At 48.5% G+C, this 21,193-nt stretch overlaps 1 protein-coding gene across 1 annotated transcript in view; it reads left to right on the top strand.

Moving 5' to 3' along the window:
* The window catches only part of KIF6 (kinesin family member 6), a gene marked incomplete at its 3' end in the record, with an annotated part of 371,372 nt that overhangs the window by 283,814 nt on the left and 66,365 nt on the right, over positions 1-21,193 (top strand). The window contains exon 14 of the mRNA XM_082848404.1: positions 12,365-12,473. Within this exon, the coding sequence (XP_082704530.1) occupies positions 12,365-12,473 (109 nt within the window). The remainder of the gene's footprint in view (positions 1-12,364; positions 12,474-21,193) is intronic.

The following is a 21,193-nucleotide window of genomic DNA, read 5'->3' as shown; positions in this document are numbered from 1 at the left end:
AGAAGACCAGTGAGCCAAGAAGGCACGAGCAAAGGAGGTGTGATTGGGGCATGGGGAGGGAGACATGTAGGCAGAGACCAGATGATGTGAGGCCTGCCAGGCTGAGGAGTTTGGGGCGTGTTCAGGGGCCACAGGAAGCCACTAGAAAATTTAAAGCAGAGGAGTGACATGATTGTGTTCCTAGAAAATCATTCAGGCTGTTATGTGAGGAAAACGTCATAGGGAAGTAAGATGGAAGATTAGCAAAGCAGTTAGGAGACAGTCCAGGTGAGCAAAGGTGGTGCCTTAGGTTGGGATTAAAAAGAGACCAGGAGAAACAAAGAGATGTAAAGCATATTTGTAAAGGATTGCTGGCAATCTCTATCAAACTACCAATGGCATTTTTCACAGAACTGGAACAAAAAATTTCACAATTTGTATGGAAACACAAAAGGCCCCGAATAGCCAAAGCAATCCTGAGAAAGAAAAACAGAGCTGGAGGAATCAGGCTCCCTGACTTCAGACTATACTACAAAGCTACAATAATCAAGACAGTATGGTACTGGCACAAAAACAGAAATATAGATAAATGGAACAGGATAGAAAGCCCAGAGATAAACTCATCTTATCTTTGATAAAGAAGGCAAGAGTATACAATGGAGAAAAGATAGCCTCTTCAATAAATGGTGCTGGGAAAACTGGACAGCTACATGTAAAAGAATGACATTAGAACACTCCCTAACACCATACACAAAAATAAACTCAAAATGGATTAAAGACCTAAATGTAAGGCCAGACATTATCAAACTCTTAGAGGAAAACATAGGCAGAACACTCTATGACAGAAATCACAGTAAGATCCTTTTTGACCCACCTCCTAGAGAAATGGAAATAAAAACAAAAATTAACAAATGGGACCTAATAAAACTTAAAAGCTTTTGCACAGCAAAGGAAACTATAAACAAGAGGAAAAGACAACCCTCAGAATGGGAGAAAATATTTGCAAACATAGCAACTGACACAGGATTAATCTCCAAAATACACAAGCAGCTCATGCAGCTCAATATCAAAAAGAAAACAACCCAATCCAAAAATGGGCAGAAGACCTAAATAGACATTTCTCCAAAGAAGATATACAGATTGCCAACAAACCCATGAAAGGATGCTCAACATCACTAATCATTAGAGAAATGCAAATCAAAACTACAATGAGGTATCACCTCACACCAGTCAGAATGGCCATCATCAAAAAATGTACAAACAATTGCTGGAGAGGGTGTGGAGAAAAGGGAAACCTCTTGCACTGTTGGTGGAAATGTAAATTGATAAAGCCACTATGGAGAACAGTATGGAGGTTCCTTAAAAAACTAAAAATACAACTACCATACGACCCAGCAATCCCACTACTGGACATATACCCTGAGAAAACCGTAATTCAAAAAGAGACATGTACCACAATGTTCATTGCAGCTCTATTTACAATAGCCAGGACATGGAAGCAACCTAAGTGTCCATCGACAGATGAATGGATAAAGAAGACGTGGTACATATATACAATGGAATATTTCTCCGCCATAAAAAGAAACAAAATTGAGTTATTTGTAGTGAGGTGGATGGACCTAGAATCTGTCATACAGAGTGAAGTAAGTCGGAAAGAGAAAAACAAATACCGTATGCTAACATATATATGGAATCTAAAAAAAAAAAATTGGTTCTGAAGAACCTAGGGTCAGGACAGAAATAAAGACGCAGGCGTAGAGAATGGACTTGAGGACGTGGGGAGGGGGAAGGGCAAGCAGCGACGAAGTGAGAGAGTGGCATGGACATGTATACACTGCCAAACGTAAGGTAGAAAGCTAGTGGGAAGCAGCCGCATAGCACAGGGAGATCAGCTCGGTGCTTTGTGACCACCTAGAGGGGTGGGATTAGGGGGAGAGGATGGAGACGCAAGAGGGAGGGGATGTGGGGATATATGTACATGTATAGCTGATTCACTTTGTTATACAGCAGAAACTAACACACCATTGTAAAGCAATTCTACTCCAATAAAGATGTTAGAAAAAAAAAGGTATTCAGTAGTTTTAAAAGGGAGCTAGCTATGCACTTCATGGCACCTCCTCTCATTACCCCTTCACAGTTACATTAAGAGACAGGAGTTCTGTTAGCTTCACTCTATAGATGAGGAGGCTGAGACTGGGAGCAATTTAAATGGCAGACCCCACCCAGGTCACACAGCTGGAGTGAGGCCAGCACTCAATCCCACGGCTTCTCACTCCAAATCCTGTTTCCTTTTTGCAGCCACTGGACAGGAGGAACACTGAGGTTACACGCTAAAGCCAGTATTCTTCCTCAGTCATGTGAGGGAAGGAGAGTTGCCTGAGTAGGTGTGGAAAAGTCCAGTGGCCTCTGCCTGGGGATTCCTGGGCAAGCAGGGAAGTAGTGAGGAGTGTGGTGTCTGCACCTAGTGGTCCCTCGAGCCCCAATTCCCCCACAGCCCAAGGAAACCCCCAGGTACTCTCAGTCAGGCTCTGCACCAGGCCGAGCTCCTTTCCTCCAGCTCCTGCCCCTCGGTTCCTCTAAAACCTGCCCCAGAAGGAACGCTCCTCCAAGAGCCCCTCTGCAGTCTGACCAGCCCCTCTGCGCCTGTGCAACCACCCGCACCATCTATCTGTACCGCGTTACCATCAGTGCCGTCTCGGGGTGCTCTCCTGCTTTGTAACGTAAGCTTTGACCTTCCCATGTTCCCACTGCTTTCTATCCTAAGGCCAAGGGCAGTGGCTCTTCTATTTATCTGTAAGGAGCCATGGGAGAGGGCTGTCGATAGCGTAGATGCTCAGTACTTGTTAACAGATGGTCTGCTTCACCAACTGACTCCCTGCCTGAGGGAACAAACAGGTGTTTCATTTAAACAATGAGATGTTTTCCAGAAAAGAAGCAGTTAGGATACAAAGAGGTCAAAGGGAAAATGATGGCCTCCTAGATCCTTTTCACCTCTTTTTCACGACTGTTGCTCTTTTGGGGTGGGAGATAATTCTCTGCAGAGTCCACACTCTGAGAACCTGGACCCTGCCCCTTCTCTTCTCTTCCCTGTAGTATCCCTCCTGCTCAGTCCAACAAAACCGTCTTAAGTGCATAAATTCTTTTTATCGTGGAGACTCTTCTGAGCACAAGCTCCGTATACCTGAGGGAAAGATAACTGTTTAACTGGTCCAGCCGTAATTGGCTAACTAACAAAGTCCTCATAGAGAGTCAAGGCTTCACCACAAGTCAGCCAACTCCCCCTTTACCTCTGATCCTTACCCCACCCCACGGGTCCCCAGGTGAAGTAGCTCCTCCCAGCCACCTGGTGCCTTCCTGTTTCCCCTTCACAAAGATCTCCCCAACTCTTCTGAGCTGCCATTGCATTCATGGTTTTCAGTCCACATGCCAGCTCACAGCCCTCCAAAAACTGCCTTTTTTCTCTTTACCACCTCTGAGTCCTGACGCCATCACTCTGACCTCAGTGGTTTGCTGGTACTTATGAGATCCTTTCTACTTGGCAAATGATTTCCATCGAGCAACACTATATGCAAAGAGAAGGTTTTGGAGTCAGACAAACCTGGGACCAAGTTATGGCTTTGCCATTTTACTAACTGTTGTGTTGGGGTCACTTTTAACCTCCTTCAACCTCGGTTACCTTACCTGTAAAGTGGGCCCAATACTGCCTAGTTGACAGAGTCACTGTGAGAATTAAATGAGACATGTATAATCCCTGTAGCACAGAGTTCTCAGTAAGCATTAGCTCCCCACCACCACCAGTAGAGTCATTGTAAAGATTAACTGAGTTAATATTTATGAACTATGGAACAGGGCCTGTCACATAGAAAACACACACAAAAAATAATTTTCCCCTTCCTTTTTTTCCCCCAAGGAATGAACACTGACATATCTAAACTCCATTTTGACTTATACTTATTTCCAAACCAGGGAAACAGAATTTTATCTAAATCCACATGCATTTCAGGGAAGGAGAATTTTGCTACTCGGCTAGAATGTAATTCTTTAATTCTCTTTTTTAAATGTATCAAAATAAATCTGAGACGAGTGGAATGTATTCCTAATTTAGGCATACATAGAAAACTTGCCTCATTTCAGACAATAGGACATGTGAACTCAGCTTTAGCCACTGTCCCCAAAGCATAGGCTGACACAAGAACCAAACTCATCAGGGTGGTGACCAGGCAACAGAACCCTATTAACCATGGCCCTTGGAAGTGGTCAAGACATGTCAAACTCAGGGAATCTGGTATTTTTCAGATTCCACAGAATTTGGAGCCTCTTTCTAAGCTGAAGAGGAATGCTACCTTTCTGTTCAGGGGGCCTCTCAGTCAACTGCCCTTTAACCCACAAAGGGCTAGAACACACATGATTCCCAAGGTTGGTCCAAATATTGGGCATGGAATGAGACCCCAAGGCCCTTTGGGGCTGCCACATCCGTGGGTTGAAATCAATGAAAAAGACCCCATAGGTCCGGGTTAGCCTGGCAGCAGGAGCCACAGGGTGATGTCTTATTTCGTGGAAACATTGCTGGCCTCCAGATTCCTGAGTGAACTCCAAAACGCAGAAATGCCAACATGACCCAGGCTGCTCTCCAAGCTCCACGCCTGTGTCCATCCACAGATCTCTCTAAGCAACCCACATGGGCATTTTGTCCTGAATAAGAACACTCACAAAATAAAAACCCCAGAGATGCTGGCTTAGGAAAATGACAGTTTTCGGCAGATGGTCTTGGGACCATTGTCTGAAGGTTTTATTTTACTGCTGGAAATGGGCAACTATGTTCAAGGAGCTGCCCTTCTTTCAGGGGCTCCAAGCCCGTCCACTGGGCTGGCACAAGGGACCTTTCTTCACCTTCTCAGGCCCACATCTAGGACACAGCTGCATCAGGAGGGTGAATCAACCCCGGTACCAAGACAAAAAGGAAACACAGCCTGCCTCGTGCGCTGCCCCTTCATTCCATCCAGCCTACACGGTCTGTGCTGCTGGGCCTGGTAGGTTGCCAGTGGGATGTGTGACTTCTGGCACCAGGAGTCAGGAACCCATCTGATTTATTTAGATGTGGTGCCGCCATGGGGTGGGTCTCCTAAGGTTTCAGTGGCTTTTTCCACTTTGGATCTTCCCTTCACTCCACTCCCTAGAGCCCTTGCCAAGCCTGCCATGCTTCAGCCTGCTCCAGGCCAGCCCTAAGAATCTACTAATTAAAGGTTCTCCTTTGACATCTTTCATGCGGCAATTTAGGAAACTCCAAGGCAAGTCCTAATCTGAGGACTTTAGCCCAGGTGGTATCACCTGGTTTGAACATAAGGCTTTTGACCCCAAAGCCTTTGGGGCACCAACCCATTCCAGAAGTTGTCAATCAAAAGGGAGAAGCAGGTTGGGCAAGTGTTCTAGGTCACCCCCAAAAGATCTACTCTTTGGTCTTCACATCTGCAGTCACTTTGGCCGTGGCTAAGTGGTTTTGTCTTCCCTTCATCCTCTGATTCCATACCCTGCTGTACCCACCCAGCAGCCCCACAAATTGTAGATGAGCTGCTCCTGGCCCTTAAAGTAAACAGAGCCATGGCACATGGCTCTTCCTGTGGTGACCTCCACCACCCTGGCAGTGGAGAGACATGAACAGAGCGCTCCTCAGCATCTCCTCCCAGACGGCCACTCTCAGTGATTCGGGGCATTGATGCCACTCCCTGGGGAAAATTAACTTCATGTCAGCCCCTAAGGTGATGGAAGAAGGCAGCCATTTTCCCCTTAAAGCACAGGAATGATGAAAGTAACGGCAGCTGTCATTTAATTGGGTAGTAATGTGGGAGCCATGTATTACAGGAAGAGCTTCTATGCCAGGGATGATTGACTGGAAGAGGCTGCCTGAAGAGCTACGCTGACAACTCTAGTGCTATAATTAGTTTCCCCAGCAAAGGATGCTATGATTGGTTAGCAATGTCTTCCATGGGTGTGAGGAAGGAAAGTGGGAACATGGGAGCTACATATGTGCCATCTCTGTCTTTCATGTAACTTCCAAAAACCTCCTCCTTCCTAGATGACAGCATCTACCCCACAGATGGGGTGGGGAGGACAATGAAGACAGTATCTCAGATGTCCTTTCTAATCTTTCTGGGAGATGGTCCATCCTTTAGCACCTCCCGATCTCATGAGTTCATTCAGTCCAGCATCAAAGGACCCTTTGCTCTCCATGCTAGGAGCTGCTGACTTGTCCTTCACCCGAGTTTCAGCCTGAAGCCATCAATTCCTCTCTATGGCCCCGCGGACATCCTCGTTCCAAGCACCATTCCCAAGAAAGCTGGACCACTGACCCTTCCCTTGGTCCTCCTATCCCTCCTGACCTATATGTTTCATGCCACCTTGATAAGTTATCCCTTCCTGTCATCTACAGTCTTCGTTCCTTTCCCTCCCGTTGGCCCATTCATTCTAACTTCTCCACACACTAGAGGATGGAATTCTCTTCTGGCTATTTGTGGGAGGATATTTTTGTATATTTCACCTAAGTCAACACTTACTGAGAAATTTCAGTGCATATAGAACTTATATCAGATACCAAAAAAACACACTCTATCCCTACCTGTTGCTTCTCATTCCTGTATGCACTTCCGTGGTCTACATATTGTAGGTATTCATCATAACACTATATCAAAGCCATTCCCTTATCTTCGGTTTCAAAAGTTTCTGCTACCAAGCCGCAGACAGTGTAACCATCCCCTTCGTACCAGCCTTCTCCCTGCCTGAGCCCTGAATGTCCCTTCCCAGCTCTGAGTCTTCTCATGTTTTTAGTCCCAAACGGTGGATTCACACCCCCTCTCCCCTTGGAATCCACCCCGTCTCGCACTTTTCCTCATTCCCTGTTGGTCTTTTTTTCTCTCTTTCCTTCTTCAGTCAGAAGGAAGTGAGGCACCACATGAATAAATGTCTTTCCCAAGGAAAATATATTTTTGGCTCTGATTAGCAAATCATTTTTCAGCTTGAATAACACAACTCTCCATCATTTTATTCCTGTCAATTTTTAAGCAATAGTTTAAGCAGTAGTAGGTTGTTTGGGGGCAGCCAGGAAAATGAGCTCTGGCCCAGGAGTCCCAGACTAAAGGAAATCAGACAGCAGGCCCAACGGCAGCAGCATAAACTCTCCATTTCCGTTGTTTTTTCTTTCCATTTGGTTTCCATGGGGCCCTGTGTTGGGGGCAGGGAGGACTTCCAAAAGTACTGATTTGTATTCTTTAGAAAAATAAGGAACCAAATTTCAGGATGGCAAAAAAAAAAAAGAGCATTAAGAAATGTGTAAGGGACCAGTACCTAAGAACTTTGGGTGCCTATCATTTCCAGAAACCCAACTCCAAGGCTAATTTGGAGGGTACCTCATTGACTGCCGTTTCTATCTAAGTGCTCTTTAATAGGTATCAAAATCCAGAAGAGGTTGTACCTTCAGGACTTGGAAATATTTTCCATCCAACTTGCAGCCCAGAATTGTAATGTCCTATTTTGGTGCTGAGACTGAGAAACTCCTCTGCTTTAGGGTTTTTTGGGGTTTTGGTTTTTGCTTTGTTTTGTTTGAAATTTTATACTACCCTGTGATATTTTATTTACTCTCCTTTAGGTTTTAAACAGTCCTGTGATTCAGCAAGCCAGCAGGCTTCTCTGAGTCATCCATATTTTCTGGGATTTAACACTGGGACCTATGACTGAAATTCACTAAAAGGAAACAACTGAGAACTAGAAGTGGGCATGGCAAATCAGAACTCCTGAGGGCCAAAGCTGATGAGCCTCTGAGTTTGACAGACTAAACAAAGTTGGGGAAAAGTATATCCATCTTCCCTTGCAAGCTCAGATCCCCCTGATTCTGGCACCAGCCTGAGACACCATCTTATGCCTCACCTTTGCAGAACCTCTTAGCTAATTGTCAAGAAATCAGGGAGTTTTTCTTTGCTAGCCCTAAAATAGATGCCTTCAAGAGTATTTGTTTTTTTATAAAAGCTTCTTGGAGTTGAAATTCACCTCTAATCGTAACATGTAGTGGGGAGAAGATGGTGTTGGGTTTCTAAAATCACACCATACAGGGACCCACCCCATAGCATGATGGTGGAGAGAGGGAGAGCAGTGGGTGCGTGCCTCTCCTCCGCCATCGTGTCACAGTGCACTGTCCTAAAAGGAACAACGCTAAGTATCTAACACATACATTCACTCATTCATTCATTCATTCATTCAAAAGATATTTGATTGAGTTCCCCCTGTGTGCCAGGTACTATCCAGGTGCTAGCAAGACTGCAGCAAACCAAACTGACAAAAACCCCTGCCCTCATGGTGCTTACAAATTCTAGACACACTAACAGAACATATTAACATATGAAGTAGGGGCTTCCCTGGTGGCACAGTGGTTGAGAGTCCGCCTGCCGATGCAGGGGACGCGGGTTCGTGCCCCAGTCCGGGAGGATCCCACATGCCGCAGAGCGGCTGGGCCCGTGAGCCATGGCCGCTGAGCCTGCGCGTCCGGAGCCTGTGCTCCGCAACGGGAGAGGCCACAACAGTGAAAGGCCCGCGTACCGCAAAAAAAAAAAAAACATATGAAGTGAACTTTGCAAACAGTGAACAAAACTCATGGTTCTGTTTTTTCTGTGATACTATAAAAAAAGACTTAAAAATTTTAGACAAGATAGTCACTAATAAGAGTACGATCTCGTGGGTAAATCTATTTCTACCAGATCATTTAGAGGCCCACCACCTGCTCCCTCTATCAGGCATACTTTTCCCTGGAAAAACTGGTCTAAAAGCGGGTCTACATTCCTCGGAAAGCTGGGCAATTTTTTACCCCTTTATAACTATTTCTTTAAGTGAGCCCCAGTTTCCTCCTCTGTAAAATGAAATTATGACCAGGGATCACGAACAAGTTTAACTGGAATAATATGTAAGAAAGCACTTGGCACCATGCTTAGCGTCAGGTATGCAAAAAATTCATTTCTGAGTCACCCAAAGGTCATTCCTATCAGGTGGCAGAACCGCGCGTATTAATCCAGTTGCTCTGTTCATCCACACTCCTCCGACCGCTCCTCCTGGGATCTCTTCCACTTCTCCACCTCGCAAGTGCCGCTTCATCTCCAGGACCCTTCACACACTCCCTGACAGAGCCGGCCCTCCCTCCCTCCCCGCCGCTCAGCGCTGGACAACACGCCTCCCTTACAGCAAGCAGCAGCTTCTTTGTAATTATTTGTTCACTTTTCTTTCTCCCTTACTAGATTTGAACTCTTTAAGGGCAAGGATCATGCTGTAATCTTCTCGTTCAAGTTTATATCTCTGTCACATGCCTAGCACGTGAATAAACAAAATGAATAAATACTTATCGAGAGAATAAATAAATTGATGATAATCTCATAGCGAAGTGAGCCCTCAGTCACTGTGCGCTCCACAGCTCCTGGTGTTTTTAGTGCACGATGTGTGCTTAGGGGCAAGAGCTCGCCAGACGAGAAAGAGCTGTTTTGCAAACCCTGAGAGGGAAAGGGAGGTGGAGGCATCTCTTCAGTAAATAAAAAGCTGCTGATTAGCTTAGTGGCTGGCCCCAAACTGGAGTGAGAACTGGTCTATTAGCACAGTCCAAAAGGGGCTGGATATGGGCTCTGAGCCAGCAGAACGGGAATGGACAAGAGTGGGATGGAGGTGGAGCCGGGGTCACGCACCGCAGCTGCCTGTGGGGTTCCTTCCACGTGCCCCTCCCTGTGGACCCAGCCTCACCCTCCACGTGGCAGCTGTGAAGCCCCAGTAGGCTTCCAGGCCTGGCTTTGCCTCTTGGCCTTCAGTCTATGGGCATCCTCACCACCTCACCTTGACCTCCCTGAGCAGACACTTAGGATACGAGCTGCTGGGATTACAGCCGTCACACTCATGTCCATTCACCTGAGGTCATCACCGTCAAAGAACACCAATGCCAGACTCTTCCTCCACTGTAGCAGGAGAAAAGCCAATCCCGTGTTCCTGACCATAAGCCCATGGCACTGCAGGACCCCAAGTGCCTTTTAAATCACCAGAAATATCAAATACTTCCAGTGTAACTATCCCATAATGTGTACTTTACTAAATTTTAAGTCTTTGAAAGTTGGTGATTTGTGTATGTCATGGCGTTGGCCCCAAATTTCTTAGCACGACCTTCAAAATTCTCTGCAAAATGCTCCCAAACTACCCTCCTGGGCTTATCTCCTCTGTGCGCCCCCTGTCCCTTCTGCTCCCAGTGCCTGGACCCCTCCACACCTTAGGGAAGGCCCCGTGGGGTTTTCAGCTGATTGTAAGTTCTTCCGGGACCTACCGCCGTATCGGCACCATGGGTGCTGGGAAACCTTGCCCTGGCTTCTCCACCCAGCTGTCACCCTGGGCTGTCAGCCCTGAAAGAAAGCAGAGCCTGGGAGAGTAAAGGCCATGAACGCTTCTTCTTCGCTGTAGCTTTCTGAACAACCCTCCACCCCACCTCCACCCTTGCTGCCTCCGGTTGGTGGAAGCCCTCTCATCACCTCCTGTGTGGGAAGCAATCTGGGGGTCCCACAGGCAGGCGGATTTCAGTGTAGTCTTGGTGGAGCTCCCCTCTCCCCCAGCCCTAGTCCAGAGAGACTCATTCCTCTACCCTCTGTGGTTAAAACAAATCATAAAAATGATAAATCATAAAAATGACGCAATAAAAGGCATACATTGTCAGAGCTGGGCGTGGACTAGGGTGGGGAGAAGGTGTGGAATGAGGCCTTTGGCTCCTGGTGGGCTCCGCTGGGCCAAAGCACTCTCTGGCTAATGTCTCTCGCGTATTAGGGCTCATCTTTCTGAACATCGCCCAGACCCCTTCCCAGGCCCACCCGACTCGGGAGTGTGCGGGGCAGATGTGGAGACAGAACTGAGATGTGCCCATTTGCTTCTGATTGGAAAAGGGTGGGGTGTCTTTGTGTGCCTCACCATTCAGACATTCTTCATGGTGCTATTTTTATCAACAGTCATCATTAAATTGGTGTCAGATGGGCTGGTCCACTTCCTTACACCGGGGCTTTTCCAGGCAAAAGATGTGGTATGTGGCCCACATGAACGCACCTCTGGAACCCTAGGTCTCAGAGCGGGTCCCTCTAGTCCTGGACTGTGTTCCTATGGCAACGAGAGCAAGGCTCCTCATCACTCCTGGTTCATTCCTGACCCGATTCATTTAACAGACATATGTTGAGCACCTTCTAAATGCCAGGCATTGAGCAAGACACTGCGGACTCACAAAAGATATTATCTCTACCTCCTACGAGACATGCATTTCATGAGAAAGGGCTGTCACGTGAAGTGGCAGTGTCTACTGGGCTGTGCATGTCACAGAAACACAGTGGAGGGAGGATTTGTTTAGTCTGGGCCTCACAGAAAGCTCCATGGAGGTGGTAGCACTCAGCCAGGGCTTCAAAGATAGAGTTAAGTGGATGAAAATACAGGAAAGGGAACCAAGGGCAGAGGCATAAAAAAATGACTCCATAGATTTATCCAAAATCCAGCTGTGGATGCAGCTGTCACCATGGGAGTCCCAGACCCACACCTGCGTGGAGCCTCACCCTGGGAGGCTGCGAGGAAGAGGGCTTCAGGGCAGGAATGCCATCTGCTCACTCCCAGGGCCCTGGCCGTTCTGACTCTGGTTTCAGAGTTTGGCCCCTGAGCAGGGCCCAGCCTCTGGGACAGGGGGGACAGGAGGCACACAGAGGAGGTAAGCCCAGGCTTGGCCTGTAGTGGCTAAAGGGACTCAGGAGGTTGAAGTTAGACGTGAGCCAGGAACCTGCACCGCAGTCTGCTTGCGGATCTTGTGATTGAGAACTTAACTCTCAAGTTAGAACTGGGGCCTCTCACTAGACCCAGGCAACAAGGATGAGTCACTCTATGGAGGCTAAGGGCAGAACTTTCTGGATTCTCAATCTTTGAGTTGGGATTATACTTCTTTTACTTAAATGCCTGGAAATTCAGGGTGAAATTTCACAGAAAACCAAAATGGGGCATAACAGGAAAATGGGCAGAAATGTGGCCCTGAGTGATGGCAGAAAGTGGTTTTGCAGATGTCCCCGGACATCCGGGGCTTGGCGCTCTGGTTTTCATTTCCTCTGACCAGACATTCCAGACTCCACCCCCCACGAGTCACGTGGATGCCCAGGCTCAGGCCCACAGGGCGCGGCGGGTGTCACGGAAAGGGCCTCCTCGGCGGCTGGCGGCGGCCAGCTGGAAGGGCCTGGGGTCACCTGTCTGGTGAGGAGCCTCTCTGCTGTGGGCCTCGTTGGCTTTACAGTCTGACTAAAGCGACAGTGAAATTAATGGGATCCTGATGCTCTGACTGAGGCCATTTCCCCGTGTCTCCAAACAGGGATGAGAGAGGAAATGTCCTTAGGACGCCAGGAGGCTTTTGAAATTTTCAAGAGGGACCATGCTGACAGCGTCACCATCGAAGACAACAAACAGATTCTGAAGCAGAGGTAAGGCTGGCACGGTGAGCAGCTGGTCCTCCGAAGCTTAGCTGGGCCAGCCTAGAGAAAATTGATTTCTGAAAAAAAGGCACAAGGTGTGTGCAGTTTCACGTTGAATGACATCCAGCCTGGTACCCTTCTCTCCCATACGTTAAGCCTCATCATCCCAGTACCGCTGGGTAAGCGACGTTAGAGCAGGGCTGTGACTGACAGCACTTTGTATACAGTTCTCACATCTCACATGAATTCTCATCAGCCTGGGACTCTATTGCTATTTCACTGCTCCAAAGGCAAAGGAAAAACGTGTCTACGGACTAAATGATACCTCTTAGAACTCTAGGCCCTCCGGCTGCTCAGGAAAGCCGTCCTGTACTTCTTGGTCAAGGGAGGTATTCACATGCACATCCTGTGACCCAGACACCTCTGGTGTGTTCCCCAGGCCGGAAGCAGAGCAGGCTACACCATCTGCTGACAGGTTGTCCAGCAAGCCTGTGTTCTGGACCCTTTAGACAAAACTTAGAGGTACATCGTTTGTTTCAACTAATCCATGAATTCGACGCATGTCCTCAAACTGGACGTGTGGCTCTGGAGTTCAAAAACTAGAGTTCTAGACTGCGAACTCTCATATGTCACATATGACTGCATGTCAGCACACAGTACATTTTGAAAAACTATTTGTTGAATTAAAATGAGATCCAGGTTTGAGAGTCATATGTTTATAAATGTTTCAAGGAAGCATGAGAAGGGGATGAGCTCTCTCAGGAAAACATGTGGAAGGACAAGGGCCTGGAGGGTAGAACCACAGGGAAAGCTTTCAAGGAAAGGGGTGGGGGGTAGGGAGGAGGCCATGAGGGAGACTGAGAAGAGGGGAAGAGCCAGCAGGAAAGGCCTGCCTGAGAGCCAAGAGGGGAGACGGCTCCCAGAAGCGTGTTGTCGGGGGTGTCAGATACTCCAAAGAAACAAGCAGGAGGCAGCAGGCAAGTGCATGCGGGCTGGCAGCTGGAAGAGCACGGGTTGGGCGCTGGGAGGGGAGGGGCAAGTGAGAAGGAATTGAGCAAAGGAGAGAGGGTGAGCAATGAGAAAGCCCGTGAGAGGCGGGGACATTTGTAAACGAAAAAGGGGAGTGGCCTGAGGAGAAGGGGAGTTGGTTTCAGAAGGGGAGAGAGTTGGGCTAGATTGTAGGCCTCAGGCAGAAGCAAGCCAGTCGGTGGGGGCGGGGGGTGGGGGGGGAGCGAGAGAAAAACAAGGGAAACACTGACCCAGCAAGGCTCCAGGGAGCCGGGCAGTAGGGAATGTCAGAGGGAGGGGAGCCTGGAAGGAAGCCTGAATAGAAAAACACAGCAAGATGGGCTGACGCTGATACATTTAGAAGTGGGGGAAAAGAAAAAGGAAAGGCAGGGCTTCCCTGGTGGCGCAGTGCTTGGGAGTCCGCCTGCCGGTGCAGGGGACACGGGTTCTTGCCCCGGTCCGGGAGGATCCCATGTGCCGTGGAGCGGCTGGGCCCGTGAGCCATGGCCGCTGAGCCTGCGCATCCGGAGCCTGTGCTCCGCAATGCGAGAGGCCACAATAGTGAGAGGCCCACGTACCGCAAAAAAAATAAAAATAAAAAAGGAAAGGCAAGCAGCATTGAGGGCCCAGCCCAGCCTGTTGACCAGTGACGTTTGCACTTGGGGGGCATGGATCCCAGATCACTTTAGGAATTCAGTGAAGGCCAGAGCAGCCCTCCTAACCAAAGAGGTGTCTGCACCCGCTATGACCCAGCAGTTCCCCTCCTGGGTTTACAGCCATCATGCCTCAGTATCTATAGGGATTGGTTTCAGGACTCCCATAGTTACCAAAATTGGCTCAGGCTCAAGTCCCTTATATAAAATGGGTAGTACAGTCGGGCCTCCAAATCCACAGGTTCCGCCCACGGATCCAGAGGGCTGACTGTATCTCCCGAGAGGTTCTCATGGATTCAGGAGGGGACATACATGAGGATGTTCACAGCAGCTCTGTTTGTGGCCGAGGAGCACTGGAGACCTTGTGGGCATCATCCCTGGGGAAGTCGAGAGATAGAATGCTGAGGAGCTCTCTGTGCAGGCTGCATGTTGGGGAGTCGGATGTGGCAGGTGGGAGATGGATTAATGCACACGTACCAACAAGGACAGCGCTAAGTAAGAACACACGATTTATGTAAATTATAAACAGATGCATGCCAAGCAAACAAAAACAGCTGAACAAAAAATATACTTTCACCTACTTTGACCGTAAGAATGGCTGCCTCTGCGGGGAGCAGAATGGGAGCCCAACATGGGATATGAGTGATAGATGAGTAAACCAAGGGGTGGGGAGAAGATAAAGTGAATCTAGGGAAAGCTGAAGACTCTGTCCCCAGAGGAATGGAGTATGCACATCCACACTTCAGCCTGTGAATCCAGGGGTTTCACAGACTTTCCAGTGCTTCTCCCTGGTGCAGGCCATGTATTTTCAGCAGAGTCAGTTGGATGTGTTGAAGCAGGACACCTTGTTCGTCTGGAGACAAGCATATGAAGCTGGATGACAGCTGCCTCGTCCAGTGACTTCCGAGGAGCTCTCAGCTGTGTCCGCACCTCTGGCTTCATAGCTTATACGGGCGCCTCGTAACCCTTGCTTCACAGTAAAATGACCCATGGAGCTTGTAAAAGCTACCAGAGCCTAGGCCTGACTCCCCAGATAGTCTCACTGAATTAGGTAGAGCCTGAGCATCCATTTGTTTCAGGATTCCAACCTGCCACCAGGTTTGAAAACCACTGGCCAGACAGAGACCTTGTCCAGAGACCTTGAGACCCAGAACCTCTGCAGGAAAGCCTCAAAACTCCACAGGTTAAACCAGTTACCAGGCGACTCCTCTGCACATTCAGGTTGAAGAACCACTGGCTTAGGAAGAACATAATACTTTGTCTTCTTGTTCTAGATTGGCATGGCTCCAGGATCAGGCTTGTACCCTTGAGTTTAGGTCTTTTCCCGGCAGGGGGTGGGTTGAGGGGATGGTAGAGATGAGGATGTTGTGGGCTTCCAATACAGAGCTCGCTTAACTCTAGTAGAATAGTAGAGTTCTGACAGCCCACGGGACAGATGTGCTTTTGGGTTCAAATACATCTAAATCGCACAGGATGGGCTGGTAATAATGGTGGTCCCATCTTCCTTGTGGCCAAGAAGCAAAGGAATTAATGAAATTCACACAAAGCTCTCCTCTGAGAAGAGGTTTTCCCAGCAGTAAATCAGTCTTTTAAAATCAAATGAAAAGTCAGGAGGCCAGCCCACATTTTTAAAATGTCTACATCTGTTCAATGTTACCAATTATTAAAGGAATATTTGGTACTGGGGAGAGTAAGCCATGACCTACTCTTTTCTCAGGATTGGAAACTTTTTTGCATTCACGGAGAGTATTCAATTATCAGATATTACATGCTCATAACTGCGATGGCAGAGGACAAAGAGAAATGTTTTTATATGAAAACAAATAACTACAACCAGTGCTCCCATAGCAGACATCAAAATAAAGCATGACTTCCATGCCTCCCTTTAGGAAACAGTCTGCAGTAACCCTGATCCCTTCCACAGATTTGCTCCCATTCCCTCTACTGACCAGGAGCATCACGTGGACCATCTGTGGGAGGACTGACCGGTCCTGGGAATACAGACATGTGCCAGAGGGGTGTTCCTCAGGGCGGCGTTCAATTGCTGCTCCCTAACCCTACTTCTAGCAGACTTCCTCTTAGAAAGTCTTACCTTTCTGGTAATTCTAAGCCACCAAGCCCCACAGGCCTGGGCTCCCACTTTATTCCCCGCTTCTCACGTCAAATAACTCTGCCATCCGATGGCTCAGGTGCTGAGCCATCCTGTTGGAAAAGTCCACGAAAGAGGGGCTTAGGACCCCACACACGAACCTTGGTGCAGCTCAGCCTTGTTAGCCAATGGCAAGTAGCTTCTAAGCTCCAATATAGAGACTATTGGTGGCCCAGATCCCTTTGAATTCCCTCAGCTCCCTCAGAGTGCAAGGCTGATGCAGAGATGCAAGAGGGGACCATCAATGGCTCAGACATCAGTGTTACTTAGTAGGAGCGATTTCTTCCCCTTCTTGCCGGCACCCTTTGCTACCCCACAGGGAACTTCTAGCGCATCTCAGCTCTGCCCCCAGTCTGGAGAAAGTTGTGCTGCCTGCCTGTGACAACAGAAACAAGATGCTGCACATTAATGGGATATTTACCCTTCGGTGAACTAGAGCACGTGAGCCAATTCTTAAGCCGGATTTTTCAATAGAAGACAATTCAAGTATAAGTGCAGTTGAAAATCACCACATTTTTCAGGCATGACTCATCCTCATAGTATATAATAAGATGAAGAGAGGCTGGAAACCCCATGCTTGGCAAATTCCAGTGCCCAGGCACCACACAGCTAACTTTCTTTTGTGGCAGATCTTTCATGCAAACTGAATCCCCCGTCACTGAGTCCCATTAAGTAAAAAAAGAATAAATAAATGGGGAGATTAGCCGCAATTGGAAACGAAGGCATTGATAATGTGAACTAAACCAAGAAAAGCACCCCTTCACTCAGTTGGATCCTTCGGATAGAGAATAGATCAGCAATCTAATGCCCACGGGAAAACTGGACCGAGAGCGGCGAGAAATCTCGTGGCACCATCTGGAAATAACGTCCATGACAAATAGGAGTTCCCTGGTTCCTGTTAGACTCCAGTTTTAACCTTTATTATTTTGCCATTTGTTTTTTGTATTTACACCTTGTCTCCTGAACAAGAATTATGAACTCTGAGGGCAGAGATTAGATTAGAATCTTCTAAGCCTCCCACAGTTTTTTAAAACAGTGCTGGGCACAAAAATGGTACTCGAAAACACTGCTTTTTGGCTTGAGAATGACAATTTGAAATTGACTTTGAGAAACCTTAGCAGCCAAGAAAACCGCGTGAGAACTGCTTCCTAGAAGTAGGGGAATGCAACAGCGGCTTCCTGAGAGTCAGGGAAGGAACCGCTCGATGGGAGACAAGAGGGCAGCCATCCTGATGGGGAAATGGGATGAAAGTTTCTATTTCGGTAATTTTAAAAAGCGTAAAGGAAATGAAAGGTGGATCTTCATCACAATATAACAGAGGCAGCCAAAGTACCATGTCAGGGACAGGTCAACAGAGGAAAGAAAGGGCATAGGTACAGACTATACAGACAAACGGTCTTTCTCTCTGATGGGGAAGAAAATTGGATGTTTGTTCACTCTATGAATAATCAACATATTAAGTTAATCACCCCAGACCAGAAGACAGGAAAGACTGAAAGGTAGGAAATAGCCCAAAGGCAGGCAGCATGAATGCAGGGAGCTGAGCAAGGAGTCGTTGAAGTGGTCTGGGGGAGAGTGACAGCTCCTTCCCAAGGCAGGTGGAGTAGGGTGAAGCTCAGTGGGACGTCAGGATAGGTACTGAGGACGTAGAATGGGCGAGACTCCAGGGCTGAGTGAAGGATCTAATGGGGAGCAGGGCAGAGGATGGTGTGCAGGTTACTGGCATGAGCACCTGGAGGAGTGGGTGCTGTGCAGCGAGAGGAGAAAGGATGGGAGGAAGGCACGGAGGTCTTCAGGGAAGGGCATCAGTTCTGCTCTACATCCTGTGGGTTTTAATTATCTGCAGGGCATCAAATGGGCAATTGGATAGTGGGTCAGGAAGTAAAGCAGGGCCAAGATGGAGATCTGGGAGGTATCCCTAGAGGAGGCACTGCCTAGAGTGGAACGAATGGAATGCCCAGAGAGAAGAGGTAGCTTGAGGAGAGGGTCTAAGACTAAACCCTGACCATCACCAACATCTAAGGAACAGGCTGCAGAAGAAAAGCCTGAACAGGAGACTGAGAAGCAGCAGCCAGGGAGAGAGGGCAGAACACGGAGGTGATGTAACGTGGAAGCCAACGGGAGAGCATTGTTTCTACTCTGTGGACAGAGCCTGGCGCACAGTGGGTGCTGTTGGGTGGGTGAGGGCTGGATGTCACAGGGAGCCAGGCTTGAGAAGGAGCAGCCAGAGCGCTGCGTTCCTTCTCCCTTCCAAACCCAGGCCTCGCCCCAAGGTAGAGCTTTCTCTGCGCGGGCAGGTGGGCAGAGCAGTCTGCTGGGCCCCGCTCTGGAACTGCCGCCAGCACCATATGCTCCTCAGATGGAGCCCGCAGAGATTGCCCGATAGGAATGTTTTGGCACCGGGAGTAGGAGACCCTCAGGGGCTCACAGGTGGTACTGGTTGAGTCTCAGCGGCTCCCCGGCACCAGCCTCCTCGCAGCAGCCTCAGATATTGTCCAGGAGGGCAGCACCCCTGGGGAAAGTCAGCACAGGTTCAACCACCTGGACCACATCCCTAATGGGAATGTGCCCCTTTTAGAAGCTCAGGAGTCAGGAGGCTCCCGCTTGGGAAGATCAGAACGCGGGCTGGGGCGGGAGGAAGGGGAGGGGGCGGGGCTGGGGGAGACTTGGGCTGGGAGGTGTGGAGGTGCAGGGTGCGCAAGAGAAACAGGGCAGAAGTACGGGGGGGGGGGGCACCTTCTTTCTCATCTCTCCCGCCATCCCTTACTCCCCTCCTTCCCCCTCAGGGCTGTGCTTCCTTAGGCAAGGGTTTGTCTTGACAACCGGAGATCAGGAAAACACGTGGGTGAGGTGGTCCGGAGCAGTGACAACTGCAGCCTGAAGGGAAAATGGTCTGGCGGAGACAGGGCGGCCCTCAGCCCGCACCTCTTCAGTGGGAAAGCCCTTTTGAGTTCGCGCTGGGCTGCAGAGGAGAGCATGGAACAGCTCCTGGCTCCCGGTGGTGTCCGCCAGCCCGGGTGTGGGGCGGCTCTTCGGAGACGGTCGACCGCAGCACTAAGCGGCTCCTCGCCGTGCCCCCTAAGGCACACGTGGGCACCGGCCAGCTGGGGGGCTCCCTTCCAGGCCTGTCGGAGCTTCTCTGAGCCGGGCTGCTGCGGAGATGGCCCATTCTGCCTGCAGGATCTTCCCTCCTCCAGCTCTCCTCTGGTTGCCTCCAGCATTGACATGAATGTCAGCAGCTTTGCAGCCCTGTTCTTGTGTTTTCCTCATTCCCAAGAATCTAAAGCTTCCAGAACGCTCTGGAACAGGCAGTAAGGGGGGCCACTCATTGAGCAATTGAGGACTATCAAACCCCATGAAATCCTAGGTATTGGGGATGGATGCAGCGACCACCAAACAATTAGAGCCCCGCACTTGGCAGAACTTCAAGTATGAAGATAGTCCTCATCTGAGTGGCCCGGACCAGACCTCAGAGTCTGTCTGCCCAGGGGACAGAGGCCAGAATGAGCCCACAGAGCCCAGCACAGTGAGCTACACATGATATGAATATTTGCTGAGCTGAATTCAGTCTTCATGGCATCAAATGGGATTGCATTTCTCTCCGGAAGGTGACAGGCACTAGCTGAGGAAGGGACATATGTCATCTGTGATGAGCCTGAACACCCTTAATAAGCAGGCAGAGGTGGAGTCCCAAGAAACCGAACACTAAGAGAAAATTTAGTCCCCTTCCCTGGAAACATCTGTCTGCAATCTCAGGCCCAGCAGACACATTCAGAAAATAGCGGTGACATCATTCATGCCTCTTTTCCACTGAGCCTGGAGGCTGCAGGGCACTCTGGCCTTTGCTTATGTTGTTCCCCTGCCTGGAATGCCCTCTTCTCCCCACTTCCTCTAACAAACTCCTGCTCGACTAAAGCATTTATGGATGAAACAATGTGACATCTGAGATTTACTGAGATCCAGAAAGATTTGGGGATGGGGCATTGACATTTCATAAGGGCCTGCTGTGTGTAGGGGCCTGGATGGTATGGTTTTTACAAAGGCCATTTCCTACACTTCTCCAGCACGGTTGGGCTCTCAGGGGGCATCTCAGGAATACCTGTTAGAAAATAGGAGTCATTCAGTAAACTCAACACAGCATCTGGTGGACTAGTGGGCAGCAATCTAAGAGAGTGGAGAAGTTTCTGATAACATAGGGAAGGACTAATAATGCTGAGTAAAAACAAAACACCCAAAGCACAAAAATCATATATTGGTATGATCTTAACTCTGTAAAAACTGGCCAGAAAGAAGACTGGATGGATCTCAAAATGAGTGTATTTCTGGGTAGGGGATAATTAGGGATTTTTTTCTTCTTGTTTTTGTATGTCCAAAATGTGATTTAACATCATATATAACAGGAGTAAGCAAATTCTTTCTGGAAAAAGCCAGATAGTAAATATTTTCAGCTCTGCAGGCCCTATAGTCTCTGTCCCAGCCCCTCGACCCTGCCTTTGCAGTGTGAGAGCAGCCTTAGACAATAAACAAACGAATCGGTACGGTTGTGTCCCATACTGCTTGATTTACAGAAACTGGTGTTGGGATGCATCCGCGCCATGACCAGCCATAGTTTGCTGGTCAGAAAACAAAAAAGGATAAGAAAAAAAAAAATGTTCTTTAAGGATTCTTTGACTCTAAGATCTTGGCACTGTGATTAACAGAGCACAGTACAGAAGGCTTACAGCCGTGCTTTACTCTGGTTCCCTTGTATCATAAAATACTAGAAATCAAAAGTAGATTTGATAAATCTACATAAATCAGAGACTATGAGAATGAAGTTCTATGCTGGAGAGAGGAGTAAAAATGCACGATACCAGTAATGAATACAAATTTTATCTCTACTCTTAAGCCTAATATATTTCATTCATTTAAATTTTCTT

Source organism: Leucopleurus acutus, assembly GCF_964270905.1.
Source record: "Leucopleurus acutus genome assembly, chromosome: 10".
NCBI classification, from domain to species: domain Eukaryota; kingdom Metazoa; phylum Chordata; class Mammalia; order Artiodactyla; family Delphinidae; genus Leucopleurus; species Leucopleurus acutus.
Note: the sequence above shows the minus strand (reverse complement) of the source record. Positions and strands in the feature narration are given on the sequence as shown.